Source organism: Falco biarmicus, chromosome 13 (genome assembly GCF_023638135.1).
Source record: "Falco biarmicus isolate bFalBia1 chromosome 13, bFalBia1.pri, whole genome shotgun sequence".
Taxonomy (NCBI): domain Eukaryota; kingdom Metazoa; phylum Chordata; class Aves; order Falconiformes; family Falconidae; genus Falco; species Falco biarmicus.
In genome coordinates, this window is record NC_079300.1 from 6184319 (window position 1) to 6210281 (window position 25963).

Here is a 25963-nt window from a genome sequence, read left to right on the forward strand (position 1 = left end):
CCTTTATTCCCCATCTCAAGCCCTGAACAGGGAACAGTACATAAGAGCATCCGATGACAAAAGATGACCAGGGAGGGGATGGGGTCTGGAGGAGGTGCAGGCAGGAGTACAAGTTGTCTCCTGTAGCTCTCCGCTGTCTTCCAGCTGAAAACGGAGCCCTGACCCGTGATGCTGCCTTGAGTTTATTTCTGGGCTCCTGTCTCAAGAGAGAGGCTGGAATTTATTCTCACACACATTAAATTTTAGGAGTGCCTGAGAGCGGCTGTCACAGGTGGTGAGCAGCCACCGTTACTTTACTATGGCTCTTGGCAGACCAGCTGCTTAAATATAATTCCAACAAAACCAAAAGCAAATGGCAAAGTGCCTCTGGATTACCCAGCCCTGCCCACGCGCTGGAGAATGCCAAGGGTGGTTATGAAGATGTTGCTGATGAGACCCCTTACTTTGCATCCAAAAGCCATACAGACCGGTTGCTTTCCACCGGGATGAAGCAATCCACCCTTTAGCACGTCACCCCCGTGCCCACCCACTTGTCGATGCCCGGAGGCTCCCGAGAGAGCCGGGCAGTGTGAAAAGCCAAAGCAAGCCTGCGTTGGTCAAGGGGGTTACAGGTCCAACGAAAGATGTGAGCCCCAGGGACCCTAAGGAGGGACTGGCTCGATGACGGATCCTCACCTACATCCTATCAAACGATGGGACAGGCATCACCAAAGCGCTCCGAACAGCGTGCTGTACTTCTGCCGCACCTTTCATGTGAGGAGCTCACACCTGCCTACCATCGCTTTTCAACACCGCCCATCTGACTGCTGCATATTCACAGCCACCCTTCTGTCTCCTGACTTTCTCCAACAAATTCCAAGAGCTCTCATTCTTCTTCTGCTGCTGGAAGGAAGCTCCAGCCCCGGAGCCTGGCACTCTGCGTAACGTGGACCCCCTAGCTCTCCTTGCCTGCCGCTCCATGCCCCACCACTATGAAGCCAGATACACCTGGATCCACTATCACTCGTTTAGCAGGAAGAATGGCAATGAACTGACTAAAATGCAAATAATCCCTCAAAGCCTTCTCACAACTCCCCTGTGAATTCAAAGGGGCAGGAGCCAGGCCCCACGGCCAGGCAGAGCCCCCCGAGTGCCCGTGCGGTGCTGGTGCTGCAGAGCACGGGGTGGGGAGCCCAGGCAGGGATGCTCCGCGGGCGAGCTCGGCGTGGTGGCAGCTGTTTTGTGCCTGTTGTAGCTATGCTGCCCTCCTCCCTCATCCAGAGATACTCAACAGCACGTATGTCCCATGACCTGTAATGGGGACACTCCAGTACAACCTGATGACTTTGTTTCAATGTTTTAGCCCAGCACATTTTGCTGCCTGCACAGTGACTATGCTAGGACAAAAACCGAATAGAAAGATTCAGAATTTTTCTAATCCTGGCTCTACCAGTTGGCATTGGGCAGGCCACCGGGTACTGCATGTCAGCACAGCTCAATTTGGGGCAAGACCAGGCTCAAGAGCAGGCAGAGCTTCAGCATGCCAACCCCACGGGCAGGACTCAAGGTGTGGATGAGGTCAGGCACGTCCACCCCGGCCAAACACCCGCCTTGCTCATCAGCAGGACCAGGTCCATCAGCCTGGAGTCCAAGTTCACTGAATGTGCAGTGGAAATAGTTCAGTTTTGCCCGTTAAATATCTCTAGTTTGGACCAGGAAAAAGGCTCATCTGAGTACATTACCCCTTGCAACCGTGACACTGTTCCCAACACCAGCCACCAAACACGCTGTGAACACGCCCCATATCACAGCTACCGCTCCTCCAGACCAAGACACACCGCGGTTTCACGGTTTGCTCCCCTGAAAGAAAGTGCTTCTTACATAAGTCGTGGGATGTCACTGACAGGCACAGTCCCATCATGTGTCTCATTTTCCCCATCCTCCTCCTCCTCTTCGCTGCTTTCTGACTCCTCGCTGGAGGAGGAGTAGTCCGTCACCTTCTTCAGAGGGCGATTGGTTTCTTCAATGCGCAGCTCCCTCAACTCTTTGGCTAAGGCCGTCAGATCCTAAGGGGGATGGGGGCAAGAAAACAAGAAAGCGATGGCTATTATATTTAAAGCGAGGAGAACGTCACATACATCTCTTCAAAAGCCAATGCTAACAGCACAAGCAACAAGAAAGAGCTTTACAGAGTCATTACAAACATGAGACGAACGTTAAGACAATGTTTGTAGCATGTAGCATTTATTAAACAAAACAAAACTGATTTACGCTCACTGAAAAATCAATAGCCAACCTCTTCTTTTTCTGTTTGGAACGTGTATGTGCATATATATACACACACTTATATGTATATACACGACAAAATTATATTTGTTGGAAAAGGTGAAGTTCAGTCACCATCATAGTAAACTGGAAAACAATGTCATTTCAAAGATTGGCTCGGAGAATTTCTCCTGCAGGGTTTTCTCTTCTTTCAGACTTCTCAAAGAGACCCCGTAACTGTATTTATTCTGTAATAAATGCATTTGGGAAGGAAGCAATGACAGCGTCTCCCATGGAGTGGTGCAATCCCCACGTCAAGAGCTGCTTCCGTGGTGAGTCTCCGCTGTCGGGTGGCTGCCGAGAGGCGGTGAGGAGCACGAGGAGAAGCGCCCAGCTCAGCCAGACTTTGGAGTCACAGCTCTGAGTCAGCCACACGATAATAAATAAATAAATAATAAAAAAAATTTCCCTCAGCGGGACCCATTAAGCACTTTATGTGAAATGTGGCAGCCTACAAGCTAAGGGGGAAAAAAACAAAAAAGCCTTGAAACAAGAAAAAAATGATAGGAGCAGTCCCAAAGCCTAGTAATAATTTTTCAGTTTACCATGACTTTGATGAGGTCTCAGACCCGACAGTCATATAAAATAGACACTGCTATTTCAAAACAAGGAACATGGCAGGCACCGTGTAGAAAAGAGACTTTTTGTTATCTTACATGCTTTTATAGCAATGCAGGGGGAAGCAGTAGGGCAGAAAAGCATGAGAGCTCGAATTAGAATGGGTTAGAGAACTCTGTTGCACAAGACATGCACATGACGAACAAAGCATCGCAATTGTCAGTCTTACCATTTCTCCCTATATTAGTGACCGAGGTAGGCATCAGCGCATTCGGTCAGAGATAAAGGATTAGGGAGAAAGAAACTCATTGAAAAAGACTAAATTCCACAATTGTCTTACGGCCATACTCTCATTTACTGCACTTCCAGTTTACCGTTCCAGCAGGGCGACTACGGCAATATTAATTACGGTTGCAAAGGAAAGCTCTTAAAATCTATCCCGTCGACACATGAAGAAAAGGATGGAAAACCTCTATGGCTGAGATGCAAACCCGGTTTATTTTTTAACCGTGAAGCAGGAATATTTTGCAAGCCGTTTGTACTGTGGTTATTGCTGACCCACACCTCCCGGCGGGCTCCCACCGGCGGACAGCCCCACATTCTGCTCCCAGGTCTGCCCTGCCCGGCCTCTGACGGAGGGGAGATGCGCCCATGGGTGTCAGAGCAATTTGCATCAGACCCATAAATGTTGGTATGCCAAAAAAAAGCTTTTTTTTTTTTTTTAAAAAGAAAAAGATCAATACCTGCTTCCTAGCAGGTACCTGTGATGGGTATTACATATCCCTCTCCAGATGCTCTCTGTACCTTTAAAGAAGGACTCTTTATCATGATTAAAGAGAGAATGTGGTATTTCAAGAGTTTATTTTTGATGCCAACACGTTTGGGATTGAAATACAGTCAAATCTGCAGTCACGACAACTAATTATTTTAATTAGCGCTGTAGCAGCTTCTATGATGTGATTGCGTTTTTTCCTAAATAAGAATCAATGACAATTTCAACAGCTTAACAATGCTTTTTCCATTTAAGAGTATATAAAATATGCTCTTCATTGAGCACTTGCCTTGGAGTTGGATTAGAGCCTTCTCAACTTTAAAAAAGACTTCAGGACTGTGTAAGAGTCTTTTAAAATTGCAGCTGGACTTGCTGCAGCGTGGGGCTAGGACCGAACCCTTCCCTATCACAGGGATGGACCGTGAAAATTACTTCTGGTTCACACCTTCCATTTCTAACATGCTTCAAGGCACCCCACCAGCCTTCTCTGGTCGTCACTAGAAGACAGTCAAGTGTTTTCAACCCCAGCTTAAATAGTTTTTAATAACTAATTTGGAAATTATAACAGCAATAACACTCCCAGACAGTATCATATTCATATGACAGTTAAGTCATATTCCCTAGTTATAGCTTGGCCTCGGGATGGTTGATTCTTTGATGCTATCGTTTTCTCTAAATAACGAGCACTTTGTAGGATTAAATGGCTTCGCTGAGTTGCTCTTGGACCAAAAACAATCTGACAACTAGAAAGAAAGTGCTCTGTAGTTCCATGTGTTTGAACATTTGAAACGTTACTACTAAGGGTGACATAACACATAAGTTAGCAGTATCAGTGCTCTTTAATTACTTTTAATTACAAAAACTTCTTTAGATTTAATATTTGCTGGAATCAGACTGGTTTCCAACAATCACGTAGCTCATTGACCTTGAATTTAGCACACACGCTGCCTCTATTTAGACACTGATTTATGTGCTTTTTTCTTAACAAAGCACCACATTAAACAAAATGCTTTGCTCATGTTTTATCCAAGAGAACAAGTTAACTAACTGGCACACCCTCCTTCTTTCATATCTTCTATTTTTAGAGGAAAGAGGCTGCAGCAGAGGCTGCCAACAGCGGTGCTTCCCATTGCAGCCCCGCAGGCACCAGTATCGGCAGCGTGTGCACAGCGATGCACGTGTGAGGCAGGTGAAATGCTACATCAGGAGTGTTTGTCTTTTCCCATAATCATTTAAACATTCACTGCTGCCAGATGCATGTGCATTTAAAATATTACCATACAGTGAAAAAGGTGTCATTTAGGTTTCTTATTTTTTTAAGAGGATGGACAGAGTAGCATCGCCCATTGACATGCGAGACGGCTCTGCTGACTCTGGCTTTGCAGCTGATGGTCTGGTCCCTGAGAATTAATTACCCACGGTATTCCACCACTCTGTTTTCCTCTATTTGCCAAGGCCTTTATCCAAATTTAGGTTAAAACGCATTTCAAACAGTGCTCGATGGCCCCACTGAAATCAGCGGGCAGCCGGGGGCTGTCGCTGCGAGCAGAATGCGGTGAGCGGTGCAGGCTGCCCGCAACACCTCCACCGGCACCAGCAACCTCCGCTCTCGCTCCTCCTGCAAACACACCGAACAGGGCAGCACCGTTTGCTCCGTGTATGGACGCTGGGCTGCTGCCTGCCACGGCCGCCACGCGAGTGGCACGGCCAGGGGGTCTCAGGCAGCCCACGGCTGAGCAGAACACAGCGGTGCTGCTGCTCCCCTCCCCGCCGGCACGCTCCCTACGCTGCAACGCAATCGTTCGGTCGCCCGTCTGACCCGAGATTGCATCGCCGCCTTTTTCAATGTCAGCACCAAGAAAACCCGGTTTGACATTAAGTGCTATCTCGTCAACCTTGCATAGGCATGACCCACTGAGAAAAGATATCACTAACCTCATCTATAGCTTTCTTATAGCTCTGTGGGTAAAGGAAGAATAATCAGCATCAGAGGAAACAGATCGGGACAGGAAAAAGCCAGAGGAAGGGCAAGCAGGTTAGAAATAAAATTAGAATTGTTAGCTCAACGCTGTGGAGTGTAGAGAAGAAAAACAACATCAACAAAACATTAATACACATTAAAAAAGAGCAGCAGTGGAAATTCATTTCGTTATTAGGCCAACACTGCAGTTTTCAAATACAAATGTCAACAGCATTAAACATGGAGAAAACATTTTGGATGAGATTTTGCTCAGAATAAAAAAGCGGGAGCGTACAGAGACCGCTACCGGGTTTGGGTTTAAGCTGTGAAGGCTGTCGGGGGCCGGTCGCCCAGCCTTCCCAAGCAGAGCATCCCTCCGCTGGGCTGCTGCGGGGGGACATGCACCACGGAACACAACAATGTGCCATCGGCAACCACCGTGCCCAAGCTAGCAAAGCTCTTAAGCATCTGCTTCATGTGAAAACACAGGCTTAAGCGCTTTCCCCTAGACTTGGGCTCCTGATAAAAACCCATGCACTCTCTTAAGCATTCAGTTCTCCCACGGGCTCTCGCCGTACTGCTGCTCTGCAGTCTCGCTGCTGGAGGAGCAACAGTACTTAGCCACTTTCTCGGGGTCCCCGCGGCTGTGCTACCGCACCGAAGGGAAACATGGCCAAGCCGGCTGGCAACATTCCCCTGGGAAATAATTTAAGACTCACAGCGGGTCGGCTTGGTCGCGTCACGTCCCTGTTGTCTTCCTGCTTTACCTTGGCGGGCTCATGGGAGAGCACAGGGGACCCTTCGGGCTTGGCGTTCCCTGGGCAAAAGGCAAGCGGAGAGAGTGGGAATTAAAATGCTGAAAGCTGTCGCTCCATCCTGTCGCCTGGGACAGGTGGGCGTGGGGGTTTCATCATCATTTTCCTTCTGTTGTCTCGAAAAGCCCTCCTGCTCCTCTGTGCTTGACTGTCACTGCAACAAGTCTCCATCAATACAGCAACAGAAGCCACAATCCAGCCCGGCCCCCACTGACAGCTGCCCTCTCGCAGCGTTACTGCCCTTTTTTCTACTCAAGAAACAAATTCACTTTGCTAAAGAGCAGGGCGTGTGATAAATTAAAAGCTCTGCAGCATCTGACATTGCTAGGACATTATTTGTCACAGGCTTCCTCATTAGTAAAAACAAAACTATACCAAAAAGGACAACTGGTGATAAACCCCTTTTACTGTCTACCTGGAGCGATGATTTCAACAACAGACACGTCATCTTACGGCCAAGCCATAAAAAATTCAAAGCATGGAGGCAACATTTGTTTTAATGTGCTTCAGCCCTGGGGATTTATACTGCGAGGCTGCGCCAGAAATGCAGATGGATTGGTTGTATGTGCTTTAGCAACTCCTACTGCTATTAAATGGGGAATGGAGCATCTTTCAGAGTGGCTCTAGGATGAGAGGAAACAATTTGGCTAGGAACATAAACCCAGTGTCAGCACGGCTGCCTGGCGAAAACATTTTAAGAGAAAACTTCTTAGGGGCTAATTCACTCTTCCGCTCCCATCTCAGGCTTTCCACAAAGACAAAGCTCCAAAAATCGTATTATATAGCCACCAAAAGTGAAAATCACTCCCAAAGAAACCATCATAGAAGAAGCGAGCTTGGGTTGATGACGACAGGCAGCACAGTGGTATTTTTTTTGTTCACCCTAAAGCATAATCCCCACCTCCTTCCGTACCAGCTCCTTGGCACTGTGATGCCAAGCGCTGGAGCAGCGCATGATGCCCTGGGCATCCTACATCCACAACCAGGCAAAAGGAATGTCGGCATCTCCGTTTGCAAGGAGGCCGGCTGGTCACAGAAATACACCAGAAACGATGAATCCTTTGATTCTTTTAAATTTTTTAAAAAACAAATCACAGACCTCTTGCCCCTCCTGCTTACCAAGCAAGCCTGAGGAAGCGTGCCTGGTGCTAGGGGATATTTTCCAGAATCTCACCTCTGACTCGGTTGCGCTCGCTGGAGCCAGCTTGGGAGCCGGGCTGGGAGCCGCCCTGGGAGCTGGGCTGGGAGCTGGGAGTGCTGGAGCTGGAGGAGCTGCCACTGCTGGTCCTCTGCAGTGGGCTCTCCACAATGGGCTCCGTCCTCCTCAGGTCCGGGTTGCTGCGGGAGCACAAAACAGGGTCACCGTCAGCCTGTGTCACACACACCTCTGGGGCTTCAGACCCCTTCCCACAGTGGCAGGGACAGTTGCAAGGGTGAGGGGACACCTCCCCTGCTGGAGAAGACAGGGCTGAGGTCCTCTCTTCTGAAGCTATTGAGCCTGCAAGCCCCACTGATGGATGATGCAGGGTTGGACGCTGAACATCGCATCACAACCATGATGAAAAATGGGCTAGAGAAACTTTCTGCTAGAGAAACTACTGCTTACTTTGGCAAATTAGGCAAAAATTAAAAGATTATTTGCTCAGAACTCCCTTTCAGCCTGTAGATGCGCAATGCTGGTGTTACCTAACTAACCACCAATATTCATCATAAAAGCAGGAATTTGCAAATAGCAGTTAGAGAAGTATTTCAGTGAAGAAAGGATCTCAGGTTTGCAAGAAGGCTGCAGATCACTTTTACCACTTATTCACACTTCCCAATTTTTATGGCTTCTCTTCAAACTTGCATCAGATATCCACTTTTCTTCCTTGAGTTCTCTCACCCTTGTGAACATGCATAAATCTAGAATAAAAAGCATCCTCGATACGCAAAGAATGACTAATATCTCTCTGGGTATCAGACGCTTTTAGGAAATTAATTCTTATTTGGCACTGAAATGACATCAGAAGACATGTTCACGCAGAGTTATCCAATTTGGCTTTATACAATACTTCTGTTAATTGATCTTATTATTCAAAGTCCTGTTAAAAATGTATAGAAAGCTTTCTCGCTCAAGTTCAATTAGGACATCGCGTACTTAAAGCTGATGCGGTATTAGTGCCACATGACATAATGCAGTTGCAGTCGGAGGCCGGGCACATGAAGTGCAAGGTCTGCGGGGTATGTATGGTGCATCCCTCAGAACCACCACGATGGTGCAAACTGTGCGAAGGCCCATTGGCATAACAGGCTCATTGGCAGAACCATCCGGACACTGCCTAGCATGGGCATGATGTAAAATCCCTGCCTACTGTTACTGACACAGGTGGGTAGTGAAATGATGAGAGCGAGACAGTGGCTTTCTGTGTGCAAGGAAATATATCCCCCCATTTGGTACAACGGGGTGACAAATAAAAGCAAGCGTATTTTTATAATATTCCGATTTATGCATGGGGGGAATCAAGAACCAATAGGGGAGATGGTTAAACAGGAAAACTGGAGAAATGTTACATTACTGTGAGAGAAACAAAATATAAAATCATTTCACTGAACGCTTAAGTTTAATGGATATGGGAGCATCCTAATCATCTCCGATTTTCATCAAACTGAAGGCCTCCATCTTGTGTTGTACGGCTGACATGTCCTTAGCTAAATTAACTCATGAAATGTACTTGAAAACGTTGGCAATTAATGTATTTACCTGTACTGGCCAAGACTGGGACCAGGAGGCTGCAGGAAACACTGGGCAACCTTCACCTTGAACCCCAGACTCCCATTACCCTTTTTACTTTCTGTACCATCCCTTACTAGGACTACGCAGTCCAATATCCCCCTGCATTTTAAGTTGTCCTTCAAGCAACAGCTAATTAAAAGAATAATGTTTCCAAGGATTCAAAATGCTTCAGCCTTGAGCAATAAAGAACAAAGCACGATACAATTTTTTTCCCCTCTAATTAAAAAAACCAACAACAACAACAACTACTTGTCCTCCTGCTACCCCTGCCAGCTACTCCAAGCTGCTGCCCACTGTGAGCGAGTTTGCCGATGCATGGCTGGGGAACTGAGCTGGAAAGGCAGCCATATGCTGAAACTGGTGACAACACACGGCTATGAACATCCCAGCCTTTGCTTTTTGACCTCATCCTGAAAGGACAAGGCAGGAAGAAGAAACCAAGGAGCTCCATCACACAAGGCTATGTGGAACCCCGAGATTTGCCTGTCTGAGGTCTAGATTTGCTCATGATGCTCTGCAAACCAGCCACAAGCTCTCGCATGACTAAGCCCTGTTTTTTTCCATCCAGCTCTGAGCAAAGCCTGTCAACTTCCCTGCTTGTTTTAAGCATGCCCAGGCATAGCTCCGACATGGCAGGATCGGGCCGCTGCTGTGGTGCAGCGTCCTCCCTCAGGGTGCTATAAGCACACCCTGCGCCCTGCTGGAGAGCTGGATCTGGCTAAGCTAAAGGCCTTAGTCCTAGGAAGCCAAAAGGAATTTAATCCTTGATCTACATCTAAGGAAGATCTCACCAAGCTGTACCACAGTGTCTGTCTCCCAGCACATTCCTTGGTCCTTATCTGTGAAAAGCTGCTCTGATGCATAGGAAATGTATGGTATGCATCACTGAGATCTCCCCGCTGGCTTACATGGGTGCCCTTACATGCAAGGGGTGACAATGGGGGAACCAGAACCTAATTCCGCTAAAGGGAGCACCCAAATTCCTGTTTGGCCCCACAGCAGGAGACACTATCCACCTCCAAACCCTGCAATGCCCAGGAACGTATCCAGCCCAGGGAGCAAAACCTCCAGGGATCCAAGCACTCACAGCCCTTGGTACAAAATACTAAGAGGTGCAAAAGTTCACCCCAGCGACAAGAGAAGCATTGCAAAGCTGGTGGTTCCACCAGCCAGCTAAAGCAGGGCTAAACTCCAGCCCATGCTGGGGCTCCCCAGCTGGGCGATGCTGGGAGGCGTGCAGGCGGTAGCGCACCGGGATCGCTCCTGCCCATCCCCCTCGGTGTCCGTACCTTGCCCGAATGGGCTGGGAGCCCAGCCGGGGCCCCAGGGCGCTGCCGTTGCCCGGGGAGTTCTTCCTCGCCAGAGCAGGGGATATGGAAGTGGTTCGTTGAGGCACCTGGAAAAAAACCAAGCAGACGGTTGCCGTCACCCAGTCTGCCCCACCACATCAGCCAGCCGTTCGCCCATCTGAGAGATCACCTTCCAGCACTGCCTTAAGACTGGATTTCCAATTGATTTCCCACTGAGAGATGGGCAATGTTTACAGCAATTATAAACCACAACGCTCTTGGCTTTTAGAAGGAATCGCCCAAATGCGAGACAGAAACGAGCTGCAAAGGTACATTCAGGGATGCTCCCGGCAGAACAGCCCCGAGCAACACCCAGCGCAGCCCCGCTACCATCAGGCAGGACATTTACTTTTCCAAAAATGAATGTATGCATACACACGCAAACATACACATAATTTAGATCTAACAAAACCCAGACATGTAATTTTTCAAGTAAAATTCAGACTCAAGTGCCATTTCAGCAGCCAAGGTGGAGTTTTTAGCATCTCTAGTTTGGATATAAGGCTGCCAGCAGGGAGGTGGTGCTGACTGTGGTCAAGGTGGGCAAACAAGAGCGTTGACAGTGGAAAGATCCAGACCCATCCACCTAACACTCGCATTAAACACTATGACTGTCATTAAGCTTCAGATGCTGCTGCTTCGTATGGCTCCCCAGCACTGCCACCAGCAGAAACCCAAAGCCAACCATGGCAGGTAACCCTGGAGCCCCATCCCGTGGGAGCACAGGCATCGCTGTGTGGCTGCAGGTGCGGAGGTCTCACCCTCCGGCAGCGCAGGCTGACGTGGAGAGGCACGACGATACTCACCATGCAATACCTTGCACCAGGTAACAGAGCGGCCAAGGGCTTGGCGGGATTAGTGAAAAAATGATTAGGCTTTGTTGTTTTTTTTGAGAATAAACACACAGTTCTGTTAGGCAAGATGAAAAGATTTAGAGAGCGAGTGAGCTTTATACCCTGCGGCATCGCTAGCTACAGCTTGTCTCATTAAAAAGCCATCTCACCTCCAGGCAGGGTACTCTGCAGTCAGGACTTGGGGAGTTTTTTTACCTTCCTCTGAAGCATCCAGCCATAAGCACTGGCAGAAACAAGACCCCGGACCACAGAGACAGCTGGCCCTGCCTCACGGGGCAGTCCTTTAGCTCCCGCTTACAAACACATCCAACCCACTTCAGGCACTAAAACGCAAAGTCAGACTCCTCATGGGTATTACACGACAGGCTTAAATGCGATCTGGTGGCGACCCCTTCCACAGCTCGTGTTCCCTCAGCCAAGGGGGAAAATACCCCACAGTGCTGGAAAACAGCTTTTTCCCAAGGAGCAGGTGCTGTGGTCTCACTGCATAGTGCATCACTGCTGTTACGAGATGCCCTTCTCAAAGGACTCAAGGCAAAACCCAACGTTACATTGCAAGGGTTTTTTCAAAATTAGGTTACAGCCAGGCAGCCGCCCTCCCGCACTACTGAAGAGCAAAGCACATGAACAGCTCCAGGAGCTGTTGGCTTCTTTTCCCTTGTAGGTGAGCAGCAATGTCTCCTCTTGCTTGGTGGTAGCAGAAATAGGGGCATTATTCACCCATGTGAGAGGCCACCACAGATGCCTCGCACAGGAGGCAAGCTTACCTGGTAGCTGGTATTTTGCTCTTGAGAAGGCAAGTCACTTACTTTGTTAACACATAGAAAAACTGCCTCTCAATCAGGGCCAAATACTGCCTCACTGTCACTAATCAATTTGTAATCATTTATTCTCTGCAAAAATCCTCCCAGGCTGAGCACTGATTCGCTGTAAGGGGGACTTTAATGGCCAAGTGATAATTCTTCCCAAATGAAGGTGTATAAACAACGCAATCGAAATACTGGTCCAGAAGAGTCTTAATTAAAGAGGTACTGCCAGACGCTGCCAAAATGTCAATGAATGAATAAAGCTTCTGGAGCCCTTACAAGTCTTCCATCAAATATTGATTTCAACTGGAGGCACGGTACCGGACTAAAAAGGACCTCTCTTATTGAGTATGACAAATCTTATGTTCCTATAATTCTATTTAAACAGAAGGTTGTTTTTTATCCTGGGGAAAGGAGATATTAATTTATTTTGGCCTCTGTCTGGGCTCGAGAACCTTCTCTGCTGGAGGGCAAGGCTATTCTGCAGCGCTGTCTGTGCACCCGAGAGCAGCTCCCAGCATCTTGCGCAAAACCTGCCTTGGGAAACGCAGCCCCTGGGCAGGTGGGTACCCGCCGTGGAGCCACGGGGATGGGCTCGGTCCTGCCCACTCTGCTTTGCTGGAGGTGCTGCGCGCAGCACCGTCCTGCAGGGGCTTAGCTCTGGGATTGCCACTTTGACGTGCTGAAAGTGAGGAGCGATAGTGTTACCTTTGGTGGAATGTCTTCCTCCTGCCGTAACCAAGAACTTCGGTCAAACTTTTCAATGCGAGGGGGCAGAGGAGGGTTTTCTGAGGTGGGGTCCGAGTTCTGCCTTGGCATCTCAGTGCGGTGAGAGGTCACCGTCAGAGCCTCCTGAAACCCAGCCAGTCCCTTTGCAGGCTGTTCATGCAGTGACTGAGACCCAGACAAGGAGCTTCCTTGGGATTTCACAGTGACCAGATGTGGAATCTAAGCACCAAGTCAAAACAGAACTATCAGTACAAAATGAAAAAAAGAAAAAAAAAAAAAGGAATAATAAAAAAAATATTAAATTTAGATTTTTATTTTTTTTTTAAATTTGGTTAGCACTTTGGATGCACTAAAAAGCCCCCTCCGGTTTTTTGATCAGCACTGCCTTGGTTTCAGGAACTTCTGACTTACATCGCTTCAACACAATGTCTAGGAAAAATTACGCTCGCACAGCTCAGCCTTTTAAAATCAGGCAACGTCATGCTCCAGTGCTGACTGCTCCTGCGTGCACAGGGTGACACAGCTCGTATGCCAGCCCCGCGCCGTCCTGCGGGTACCACCCCAGCATCCTGCAGGTACCACCCCGGCATCCTGCGGGTACCACCCCGGCGGGGCAGGCTGCTCCCTCTGCCAGCCCCGCACGCACCGTGCCCGCCCCAGGCGCTGCCTGACGCTGGCCGCGCTTCCAGCTCCCACGCCTGCACCTCTATGGCTGTGCTAATGAGGTTTGGCATGGATTTTCCCTGTTAAAAATGAAAAAAATAAGGAAACCATAATAAATAATAAGTAATAAAAAAAAATTGTCAGGAATTCTGAGGCATAGATGGCTTAAAAAAATATCTTGAGGCATGAGTTTCTACAGGTCTAGGTAGCCCCTATGCCATGGATCAGCCCTACAGATCTAAAGTTTACGAGTGAAAGGAATACTGACTTTCTGTTTTGGGACATCTCGGAAATTCAGTAAGTTAGTTTGTGAAATCAGAGCTTCTTCCAAGGACCCTGTGAAGCTGCACTCCTTTATCCAGAAGGGCTGTAAGTTTTATTTGACATTTCTACATACACGTCTATGTATGCATGTGCACGAATCATGCATATAGGTGTACGCATGCATGCATTTACATGGGTCTCTGGGCTTCAAGCGATTTTTTCATTAGTATTTCACTGCCAAACGAAAGTCTTTCTAGTTGTTGATGACGGAGGCTGCTAAAAAGGACACTGAAAAATATTTGGTCCATCAGAGAGATTACAGTGAAGTGGGGCTTCATCTACTTCCCAATATATAGAGACACCACGTACAGTGGGCAAAAACCAGAGCTGTATGTTGAAGGGCTTTCCTGCACGTATTTTATTTAAAGCTGGCATTGTACTGCTGTCCTACAGATGCGCGTGCCACGCATCGGTGGCATTTATTTGGGCCATTTTCCCATAGAAAGCCCAGCTGGACCGGGAGCAAAGGCTTTGCACTCCCCTCTGAAATCCCTGCTGGAGCCTGTGGATCTGCGGAAGCAATTGCAGGGGCTGGACCAGAGCCAGCACCAACATTCCTACAGCTTTCGGTGGCAGAGTATTTACTTACAGACCTCACGGCTGAGAAGAACTTTTAAAATAACGATGCCCCTCCTCTGTGACGGTCATGGTGATCTATGCCCTCTCCAGATGTGTTTGTGACTGATGTCAACTCAATGGAAAACCAAAACAAAACCTTGAATTAAAGCTGCAAAGAAAGCAAAACCTCTTTCTGATGATCCTCAGCATCAGAGCATCCTGGGTCTTTTGTACCAGGCGCCGTGGTTTCAGTCCTTTACACAAACCAGATCCAAAGAGGAACAGAGCAACTGCCGCACTAGACCAGACCAGCAGTTCCTCTTGGTCCTCTAGCTTGTTTCTGGCAGTAACCAGTATGCGATGCTTCAAAGGAAGGTATAAACCAGCGTGATGTTTCTGACACATGGAGGTGACAAGAGGAATCCGCTCATGAATGTAGATGCTGCTCTTACTCACGAATATGCTTAAGGCTGAGAAACCAGGGAGCAAGACACTATTTCCCTTTAATCTGCTCTTTTCCTTGTTGCCTTACCAGCACCCCAGCATCCTGGCTCCGGTAGGTGAGCCTGCCGGGGAAGGACCATTACCTGCGGGTCCACGGGTCGGAGCAGAGGAGGGGTCCGGGCTGGCTGCACACCGCTGATGCTGAAAGACTCTGACCGAGGAGGCAAGTTGGGGTCAGAAATCCTGTTGGCCACCTTGTGGGGCATGGCCGGCGAGCTCTGCCGATTGAGCCGGGAGCGCTCCTCCACCTGCGGGGAGAGGGGGAGGGGTGAACGCCCCACAAAAAGCCATTTCCAATTGAAAACAAAGGCATGTATACATATATATATATAGAGAGAGAGAGAGAGAGAGAGAGAGATTGAGAGAGAGAGGGAGGGAGCGAGAGAGGAAGCTCTTTTTCTTTTTAGGTATATCATGGGGTTTGTATGATCACGGAATCCAAGCTACCTGGCAGACTGTGCAATAAATGCCTTTTAAAGAACCAAAAGGACTATTTGTGTTTATGTGTGCAATTAATTTCTGAATATGAAATGGAAAAATAAAGAAAAGGCAACATGCCTTTCTAGAATACGACTCCCGAGAAGCCCTTGCTTCTTCTCAAATGTATCTTTAAGCAAGATCCTTCTCCTTCACTCCTATAAGCACCGCGAGGAGTGCCTTTGTTTGATCTGAATAAAAGAGTAAACATGGCAGCCAGAAAATGGCTGGCTTTGATCTAGATTTAGTGAGGCTGGCACCTTGTCATGTACGGAGGGGGAAAAGTCGCTATTACTGATAGAGAAACAAACCCAAAGCCCACTGCTTTCAGCTACCCTTGATCGAAATACCGTGGTTTCAGCTAATCCAGACATATGTGCAGGCTGGGTGCTCCTGCAGTTAGGCTGTATGCATTGGTATTCACGCAGCATACACTATGCAGAATTTTTGATACCTCGAGATCTGAAGTATATTTTCATTTACGTATCATTAACGTGTTAAATACCCTTAGCGTGTCTTGACTCTGCCACGGACAATGGCACGTTGAAAGGCAATCTTTAAAACAGGTTTGCTTGGAAAGAACCACAGCTCTTGTTTAAGTAAATAAATACTCATAAAACACGAGAGTCATTACATTAACAAAAATGAATCTTCTTCCTCTTTCAGATACTGAGCTGAAGTCTGAGTAAAATTTAGGTAAGAGATCTGTGTCATGGACTCTTTCTAGCTCATGAGGGACTACGTGGGCCACCGCTGCATCCTAAGAGGTCACCACACCCTCCCCAGGTGCTGCCCACTGGCTAGCAGAGGCCGTGCAGAGCTCAGTTTAGCGATGCCCACGGGAGCATCCTGCAAGGAAGGGAAGGAGAACTCTCCCTGAACAAGGGAGCAGCAGCACGAGTGCTGGGTCACCGGCCTGGTCCAGTACATCTCCGTGTCAGCCAAACCTTGGCATGAACGGCAGCAGGCAGAGACAGTGCTGCCGCCAAGTCCTCCGGCTGTTTGCAGGCACTCTCCGGCACGCTGCCAAACCCTAATGCGCAGCTAATTATGGAGGACTTCAAAGCTTGCGTGGAGGAGAGGGCAGGAGAGTGATGAAATGAGGATGTCTGTGTACTGGGAAGGAGGAAGGCGCTTGGTTTCCCACCGCCAGCATCTCCTTGCTAGCACTGCGTTGCACCAGCGCAGTAAAGGATGCTCTTGGGACTCTCCAGCTGTTCTTTGTGGAGCCTTACTAACTCCGCCATTAGGCAAAGAGAGGAGGGGAAAGCAGCAAAAGCCTGCAGGAATTCATCATCGCTCCAGTTCAAGCCATCTCTAATTGAACTCAAGATTCCCCTCAAACAGGAAACATCCTTAGCAGCTTCTGTGCAGGTCCCAGTGGAAGGCCGCTAATGTTTTAATACATCACTTCAAAGCAAGAGAAGGATAAAAGCCACGGGGTCTGAAGGAGAAGCTGATGTGTGCGCTGGCTGCTGCAGAGAACAGCGCGGCTCGTGACGCACAGCCAAGTCCTGAGCCCCTGGGAAGCTCTGAGCTGCGGGAAAGCACTGCAGGGCCCGGCTATGGTATGGAAAACGTCCGATTAAACCTGTCCCCTCTGTTATACATGGTCATGTATGGCATCTACCTGCCCAAACCCGTCCTTCAGCTGACCAAGTCAGACCCGGCTATCTGCATCGTTTTCTTCAGCAGATACAGGTCCGCAACAGAAGAGTCAGGAACAGAGCGAGCTGCTAGTTATGGTACTACTGCTTCCAGTGCCACAGCCTCACGCGTATGCTTCACCCCACGTGTGCAGGGGCTGGAAGCCACCACGGGGAGACAAGTGAGGTGGGAAAATAATTGCATAAAGGAGAGGCATGAAAAACAGAGAGGGGCACAGCATGGGTGCTGCGGCAATCAAGCTCCTGAGAGAAAAGACTTGAGACCAAAGAGCATAAAACCAAGGACGGTATAGGGTATCATGCAAAACACTCGGGAAATATCCCAATAAACTCTGTAGAGCCTCCAGAAATTGTTGGCTGAGCATCAGACTTATTTTTTTCTTTGTTTCCAAAGGAAAACAAAGACTCAATACTTCTGTTAAATTAGCATGCATGGGTTGGGTATGGAAAATGCTGAAATATAGCAAGAACCACGGAGCGCAAATCTATCTGCATAGCCAGCATGGATTGTACTTCGATATACACAGCAAAATAGTTGAATTGTGCTAAAAGTGGGACTACACAGTAGATAAAACAGTGGATGGAGGCAAGAGGAGTAGTTTTGGGAAATTCCCGAGGGTGTTGTGTCAAGGCAGTCCATCAAACTACTGCTCCCGAGAGCAGAAAGATGCCACAGTCACTGCTTCGAGCATTTAATGAGAAACCAGACAGAGTGACACAGGTAAAGACCAAATGGTTTGGAGGGCTAATTGGTGGAAGCTGGAGATGTTCCCCAACAACAGAAAACCTCATCTTCCTTATGATTTCAGCAAAGGTTACGAGGCCACATTCTGCTGCTCTTATTCACACTGCACAATTCCCAACACCCCGCTTCCAGTTGACGGCATCAAAAAAAAAAGATGCCTCCCCCATGGGATAGAAGAAATGAGCCTTTGTGTTTGAAATGCAAAGCTAAATCCAGCACTTTTCTCCTTTACCTCAGATAAAGAAAAAGATTCCTTTTCATGTATCTTTGTTATAGTTTTGAAGACTGTGCCAGAGGTACTTTACCAACATTCTAGAGGATTTATTTAGAAGCAGGCAATGAAAGACAGAGTTTACTCCCTTTTTCCTGCCTGCTACCTAGTCTCAACGCTTCTGCAGACGGACAAGAGACCCAGTTCTGCACAAAGCTGCAGGGGCACCACCCAGGTGGAAGCCTCTCCTGCCAGAGGTGGCTCAGCACATCTGGAACGTCTCATCCACAGACCCACTTCCAAACCTCTTCTTCCACTGGAAGGGCTGGAGAACGACACTGCAGCTCCACGAAAATAGGTCGTCTGGTGCATCGCCACCGAAAGACTCTTAAGAATAAATTGGAAGGGAACAAAGGAGAAACCCAAGGGGGTATAAAGAGGTGAGAAGAGTTTTTGACACTGGAAGGCTAAGAATTGATCGTATTATTGGCCTTTGCTGATTGAATTTTTTGAGCATTTGATGTTTGCACATACTGCGGATGCAGCTGAAGGCTGTCGAAAGGAAAGACCAGGAGACAGCTATGTGTTGGATGCACGTCGCATCTCTGCCAGAACTAAAGGGTGCCAGACATTCGGCAGCAAGGCAGTGACCCTGCTTAGTAGAAAGAATAGACAAGTTACCAAAAGATCTTTCTGCCCAGGAGCAGGGTTACAAAATGAAACAAATTAAACACAAAGAGCTTTAGAAAAATTAATAGCGAGAGTGGGCACCAGCCTTACCGGAGCTACCACAAAGAGATAAAGGAGAAAGAGTTGCACATGATCCTGAAACTACACTGCAGACAATGCATGTCTTCATCTTGTCAAGACTATTCAGCCAGGCAATAATTACTATTCAAGATCTCACAACTGTTACAACAATTCCCTCTTTTTGCTGGAGAGAACCAGAAAATTGGTGATGTGGCTCACCTGCCTGAAAATCATGAAAGAGCAATGTCAAGAGATACAGCCCTGAGCATGGGAAGAAAAGCTGTCCAAGACCTGTTTGACTATGGGGAACTGAATTAGTGCTCAGCAAGGAACCCTGCTACAACCACCCTCTGCATTCACCCCTACCCCCAGCAGATTTGCGGACACACCAGGAAGGAGCACCAGGAGCTCCTGGCACATCCACAAGTCCCCAGCTACGGCTGAACCCCTCCAGGAGGGGTCCATCCTCCTCCTTGGCTGCCCTCATGGCAAAACCTCCTTCCTCCACTCTCTTTGCTTGCTCAAACGTACATGTAGATGCACACGCATTGCATTGAACTGGGAGTGTTTCCAGCACAGCTAATGGCATCTGCTGGAAGCCAACCCAGCAGAGCGCAATCTGCTCGATGTGTTTCAGACCGAACCGTGCGCCCAGCTCTGCGGATGCAGACAAGCACCACCATGCTCCTTGCTCTCGCCTACCTCCTTGGCCCACGCCGGTTTCTCGCTGGCATTTATCCCTTCTTTGTAATGGTAGAGGGGTTTCTTCTCTGCCGGCCTCTGGTCCTGCCGCTGCTGCTGCTGCTGCTGCTGCAGGGACACCAGGTAGTCCCGCTCCTGCTGGAGCTGCCTCTGCAGCCTCTCCGCTTGCCGCTGCTCCTCCAGCTGCTTGCGCTTATACTCCTACCCAGAAAAAAACACAGTGACACGGGTGCCCGGCCAGGCTGCAAACGCAGGGCTGCAAACTGCAGACTTATCTGTTTGGGTGGAAAATGGGGCCTGAACATCTGAAAAGCTGTTTTCTGGCAAAGCTCATCTATTTGGAAGACTTTGGGGACTGAGCTGTAAAGCATCCCAGAGGAGAGACCGCTGGGAGGACAGAGCCAACAGATTCAGAGCCGGGACCCCGGCGTCAACACTTTGCAGCTGGCGAACAGCCCTGTCTGCTGGGAACGGGGGGTGTTAGCGCTGCCTCGCCCCAGAGACCCTGCAAACCCCCCCGAGGGCTGATGTCCACTTAGGAGCTGCCATGGACTTTGCCCAGATTTTTCTGGCTGGGAAGAATGAAGGATCAATCCAACGAGGTGCCAAACATCACTGGGTCAGACAAAACCCAGCTGAGGCCAACTCCTCTGTAGGACCAATTCACTGTTGGTGGGAAGAGCCACACAGCAGAGCCAGCTCTATGATCTTTCTGCATCCCTACGGCTCTACGAGGTTTAATGAGTAAATCATTCTGAAAGGGCCTTTTTAAAAGGCAAGGGCTTGCGTGAGGGTTTTTCTTTTCCCTAAATAAAATTAACAGCAAGGGCAAAAAGGAATAATCCTTGCAGATTGAAAGAAAACGCAGTGAGAGTAACAGCTATCAGCATTAAAAAGCATAACTCAAAACCGAGTTAAATAAAAAAAAAAAGAGGACATGTAGAATGCAAACAGCACAAGAGGGAAACATACAGTGTTTCTGCAAGGAAATTAAAATGAAAGCCTTCACTCAAAATATGAAAACCCGCATGGCAGAGTGGGTTTGCCGGGTGCAGGCATGCAACACCTTGACCACGCTCCAACATGCTGCAAACAGCCTTAAAACTACGCAGCAACAAACAGGGCTGCTCCTCTCGCGAAGGCAACAAGCATGCCGATGGTGCTTTGGGAGGGATGCAACGAGGAGCCGTGCACCGCGAGCGGACCCAGCCCGAAGCGGCGGTGGGGGAATCGAGGCATGCTGGCGGCCACGGAGCGGGACAGGAGGCTCCAGGTCCGGCGATGACAGTGTGTCCCCCACGTCTCGGCATGGCAGGAGGCACTCGGGGACGTGGGTGCACGCGGGTGCATGCGGACGCGACACGGGCAGAAAGCAGCAAGCGTGGCCGGGGCCTCCCATTTACCAGAAGTAGCGCTTGCTCCTGCAACAACTGCTGCTGCAGGATCTCTAACTGTCTCTGCTCCTCCTCTAACTGTCGCCTGATGTATTCCTGGAGGCATGGGCAGCAAGGGTCAAAGGAAAAAGAGAGAGAAGGTAAAAGAGCCAGTATGTCCCAGGAGGAAGGAGAATGAGGTGGGCACCCGCATCCACCCCACCCGAGAGCTGGCACTGGTCAAACAGCCCCCTCCGTCCCTGCCCGAAGAGCCCAGGGTGTCCACCACTCTACAGGGGACCTCCAAGGGTAAAGAGTGAAAACCAATGGGAAACAGCAAACGTTAACTGGAAACACCACGGGATCCCACCCCAGGAACAAGTGGGTGGGAAAAATCTGTGTCAAGTGTCTCTACACCTGCAGGCCAGCAAGTGGATCCACATGGAAGTAAGTGACAGCAGTGGAAAGCGACACGCAGCGTTAACAATTAAGCAATTTGCTCTCAAGTAGCAAAAAATATGAGTGCTTACAAGAAAATCTCTGATTAGAGGAAGAGGAATCTGCACCGAAGGCTATTGTACCATTCCCGCTGGGTTACCTGCTCATGCTCCGCGCGCCGCCGCTCCTCCTCCCGCCGCATCTGTTCCTCATAGTGCCGCCGCTGCTCCCGCTCCTGCTGCTTCCGCAGCTCCTTCTCCCGCCTCTGCTGCTGTGGGGGCAGGAGGCACAGGTCAACACCCCCCTCCTCTCCCCGAGAGGCTCAAAGTCCTTTTTGTCACCATTTTTGGGGAGCCACCTCGCCCAGCCACAACGTTCCCACCCACCCGAGGAGGTGCCTTGCCAGCAGACAGGGGTGGTAGAGGGGCTCGTCAATCCCACCCCAACCTCACACGCTCCAGTTTCTGGCACTGGCTATGGAGAACCCCCAGCATCCTCCCAGCCAGCGTGGGACCACGCGCGCAACCCCACTTCTTCTCCCACTGGCAGATGAAGGCATGCGGGCAGCGTACGGTACCCGCTTGGCAGTGCACCCAGCCAGTGGGTTAACCAAGCCTCAGCCATGCAGGCACTGCACAAGCCCGTCACCTATGGGGAACACATACCCCAGCCCCAAACCCATCCGTGAGGATAAGGGAGGGCGCCGGGGAAGCTACTGCCTGCCAACGGGGGAATTCATCCCTCTTGATGTTTGCTGAGACCAGAAGCTAACACAGAAGACCCAAACCCTAAAGGTTTTTCCTTTTTGAAACACAAAATGAGCAGGCTGGGGGGATTCCCTTGCCATCCTCAGGCCACCTCTGCCTCCCGGGTCACACCCCTGCTTGCTCTGCCCTGTAGCATCTTTGCTGACAGCAACCCAGGGCGTTTTAGGGCAATGACAACCTACAGCCTGCTGTGAGCCGTCCAGGGTGCCCAGGGCACCTAGGTGACACCCGCAGCCCCCACCCCCCCGCTTTTAACCCGGCGTAACTCCTCCAGCTACCCAAAGCGCCGCTCCCCCACCCTGGGGAGCCGGTGCCTGCACACAGCGGGGCGCAGGCAGCCCCGCGGGCAGCACATCGGCAGAGGGCACTGACATGCCAGCACTGGCTGGCGGGCGCCGCAGCCTGCCATGGCTCCATGTGGGCTGGCTGCAGCAGCACGCGTGCAGCGCTAACAGGGAGGCGACCCGAAGCATCAAGCCGATAAAGCTGGTCCTTTTTTCTCCCTTTTTTTCTCCCCTGTTGCCGACAGAGAGCGGCTGAGCAGGCTGCAGTGGGAAGGCAGGTGCGGCAGGGCTGGCAGTGCCATGCGTTCGCTCCATCACGTGGAGGGCTGGGGCCGGCAGCTGACTACGGCAGCTCTGCCCAAGGAGCTGGCTGAGCTGCCCGCAGACACAGATGCATCCAGGCCAAACTGCTGCTCTGCAGTAAACCTGCGCTGTACATACAGATGGGATCTGAAATCTGCATCTCTCTATAGACAGGTATCTGTATAGATATTTCCCATATAGGTATCTATCCCTATCATAAGGATCTGTCTATAGAGATATCACATAGATAATACATAAATCTACCTCTATAACAGATATCTGTATTTTCTATATAAATATCTAACCCTATTCTAGATATCTGTCTATAGAGATATTATATAGATATTACATAGATCTATCTCTATAGCAGATATCTGTATTTTCTATATAGACACCTAACCCTATGCTAGATATCTGTCTATAGAGATATTATATATTCCATAGCTATTACATAGATTTATCTCTAGAACAGATATCTAATACAATAGATCTAGCTTATATACTGACAACAGATACCTATTATACAGATATAAAGATATTATATAGATCTATCTCTAGAATAGATATACAATAGATCAATCTCATGTATATTTATAATAGATATCTATCTAATATATAGATCTACTCTATCAGATTGGTATCTATTATAGGTACAATTCTATACCTACTCTATCTCTACCTCTCTCGACAGATTATCTACAGATACCTTTATAGGGAGAATACGTATAAAGATAAGATATGTCTACAGATAGAGATACAGATGTTTTAACAAACATTTAAAGACACCCCCACATTTCCATACACGGAGGAGCCACTGCCTGTCTTGCTGCTGCCTCCTCACCCACAGGTAACATCCACAGCCACGCAGCACGGGGACTCTGATGATTTCCTCTAGCTTCACGTTCGAGCTGCAGCACAGATTTAGTGCCACCTATAGCCATATTTATCACTGCTGTTCCACTCGCCTCAGGGAAGGAAAATCGCATCAAACCTGAAATAACCTGCCAGCTCCAGACTCCGGCGTGTCCCACGCCAGGCGCAGTCACTCGCACTGCCCACGTAAGCTGGGGATGCATGTGTTACTCGGCGCGTATGCCTGTCCTGCGGCGCGCAACGCACACGTAGGGCTGTGTGTAGTTGTCTGGACTCCATACTAGAAACTGCAGAGGATACGCCACCGGGACACAGTAACTGCAGCAGTACGGCAATACACGGGATTTCTTGCCTTCGCTAGCACTCCCTGACCTCCTCAGATGAGTGCTGTCAGTGCTGGGTCACTGCTCCCATGCACTCAGGAGCACGGATAACAGGTTGAACACAGGCTACCCTGAGCTTCCAATGACAGCGTGTGTCACACTCGTTTTGGGGTGGGGTTTAATGTGGTTTCTTTCAGTTGAAATAGCACGCTGCTGAATAAAGCACATAATGCTTGTGTAGGCTGGGCTTGGCTGGCAGGAGGCGAGGCCCTGAATGCCACAGCTATTTCTTTAATAAAAATCATCCAATTGGTCTTTATTTCCAATCCAGCAGGTGAACAAAGCCAGCCCCCCCAAGGAAGGGGACAAAAGCCTTTTTCCCAGGGAGGGAGCAGTGTACCACCATCCTTCCAGGGCTTCATGAGCCCAGCGGCCCCGGCGAGCTTGCTCTACTTCTGGCTGCTCTCCTGCAAGGCAGCATCTAACCATCAGCCTCCTCCACACCTAAAAGCCTGCTCAACCCTGGGAGTTGGGAATCGAGCCCCCCAGGCAGAGCGTTTTTTCAAAGCCAGGCCTGATGCTCTCCTGGATATCTAAAGGACCCCTGCGCCCTGCGGCAGCCGGGCTCTTCGGGCTGAGGCTGTGAGTGGGATGCAATATATACATTTATCGAGGCCAGGAGCACAGCGCTCCCCTCCAGCTCAACAGCGGTTTTGTCAGGTCACATTATAAGCAAGTCATTTGTCATGGTTGCGTTATGAGCACCTTCAGCTAAACACTGCATCGCCGTCTCAGCAGAGTGGGCCTGAAACAGCAGTGGCACAGCCGCTCAGCTGCCTTCCCCATACGGCCCCGCTTCGGCAGCTGGCAAACATCTGGAGAGGACCTGGCACTGCGGTGGGCAAAGCCTCCAGCTCTGCCCCCATCTCCCCTCCATCATGACTCATGCCGCTGCTGAGCGGCGCCAGGATGATGGGGACCCTGCTTAAAGCAGGGATTGAGCTCAGCAAGATGCAGCTGAAAACAGCATGTGAAAAGTGTGTGTAGAAAGGAAAAAAAAAAAAAAAAGTCAAAAGATCTCAGTTTGCCTCCTTCCCTCCGTTTTCTGCCCTCCCTCTCCCACTGCGAATGCACACTTCCCACATTTCTCCAAGCCTGAAACTACTGTGTATATTTACACTATCCAGATCTATTATGCATGCAAGGCGAGAGCACCAATTAATTAGGACTGCATTTATATAACTCTGCAGGTAAAGCTATATGTAGCTGCTTGTAAGCCAGAATGGGATCTTATTTGCGCTGCACTAGAAATGACAGGTTTTAAATATTGATGAGGGAAGACACACGAAGTCAAAACCTCTGGTGGGAAGGTCCTTGGAGGCCTGGCATGAAACAAGGACTTCAAAGGAGCAAGCTCACTTTGCTAGATCAGATGCATTCGGGGCTACGAGCAATCGGAGAGCTGCCGCCGCCCCATGAACCCGCTGAGCTCAGAGAGGCACCAACACTTGCAAGGACAGGCTCCTGGAAACCCTGGCTGCTGCTCCCAAACACAAGCATCAGCCAAAAAAGAAGTGGAAGGGGAATTCCAAGTGACAAAAGAAAACAAATATTCTAGGCGGTTGCGTTGTTGCGACAGGCTCATTTATCTGAGCCACCAGGGAAAGAGTGACTGTGGCTGGAACATCATCATCTTTCCTGACACACCAAGAACTGGAGCACGGAGCAGTGTTTCCCACTGGTACAGAAACTGGGGCAGAACTTCCCACCATGGCAAACAGGGATCAGGTACACTCTGCACCACTGCAGGAGCTTTTAGGTGGGATCATCATGACGGGATGCTCCATGCAGGAAAAGGCTCATGCTTCAGAAACTATCAGTTCTAGGTGCTTTCTAACCAAAGAAAAGGCTTTTAGCACACGCTTTTGTCCTACAGGAACTGCTGTAATGCAGCTCTTCTTGGAAATGGGTACAGAACTGCTGCTGGGACCGCTGCAGCAGCACCATGTACCATATTACTGCAAGGAGGCTTCATATGCAGTAACAGCCACCATTTTTGCTAACCTAAGTTTATCTAGAAC

The 25963-nt window shown here is 49.3% G+C and overlaps 1 protein-coding gene across 6 annotated transcripts in view; it reads right to left on the reverse strand.

Moving 5' to 3' along the window:
• Positions 1 to 25963, reverse strand: part of TNIK (TRAF2 and NCK interacting kinase) — a 163142-nt gene that overhangs the window by 16933 nt on the left and 120246 nt on the right. For 2 of the 6 annotated variants that reach the window (XM_056358796.1, XM_056358792.1), the window contains exons 13-22: positions 21493 to 21603; positions 20925 to 21011; positions 19522 to 19722; positions 15053 to 15217; positions 12900 to 13139; positions 10472 to 10578; positions 7584 to 7747; positions 6314 to 6411; positions 5570 to 5593; positions 1861 to 2045 (exon numbers count right to left, since the gene is read on the reverse strand). In XM_056358796.1, the coding sequence (XP_056214771.1) occupies positions 1861 to 2045; positions 5570 to 5593; positions 6314 to 6411; positions 7584 to 7747; positions 10472 to 10578; positions 12900 to 13139; positions 15053 to 15217; positions 19522 to 19722; positions 20925 to 21011; positions 21493 to 21603 (1382 nt within the window). The remainder of the gene's footprint in view (positions 1 to 1860; positions 2046 to 5569; positions 5594 to 6313; positions 6412 to 7583; positions 7748 to 10471; positions 10579 to 12899; positions 13140 to 15052; positions 15218 to 19521; positions 19723 to 20924; positions 21012 to 21492; positions 21604 to 25963) is intronic. The other 4 variants (XM_056358794.1, XM_056358798.1, XM_056358793.1 and 1 more) reach the window with 4 other exon arrangements.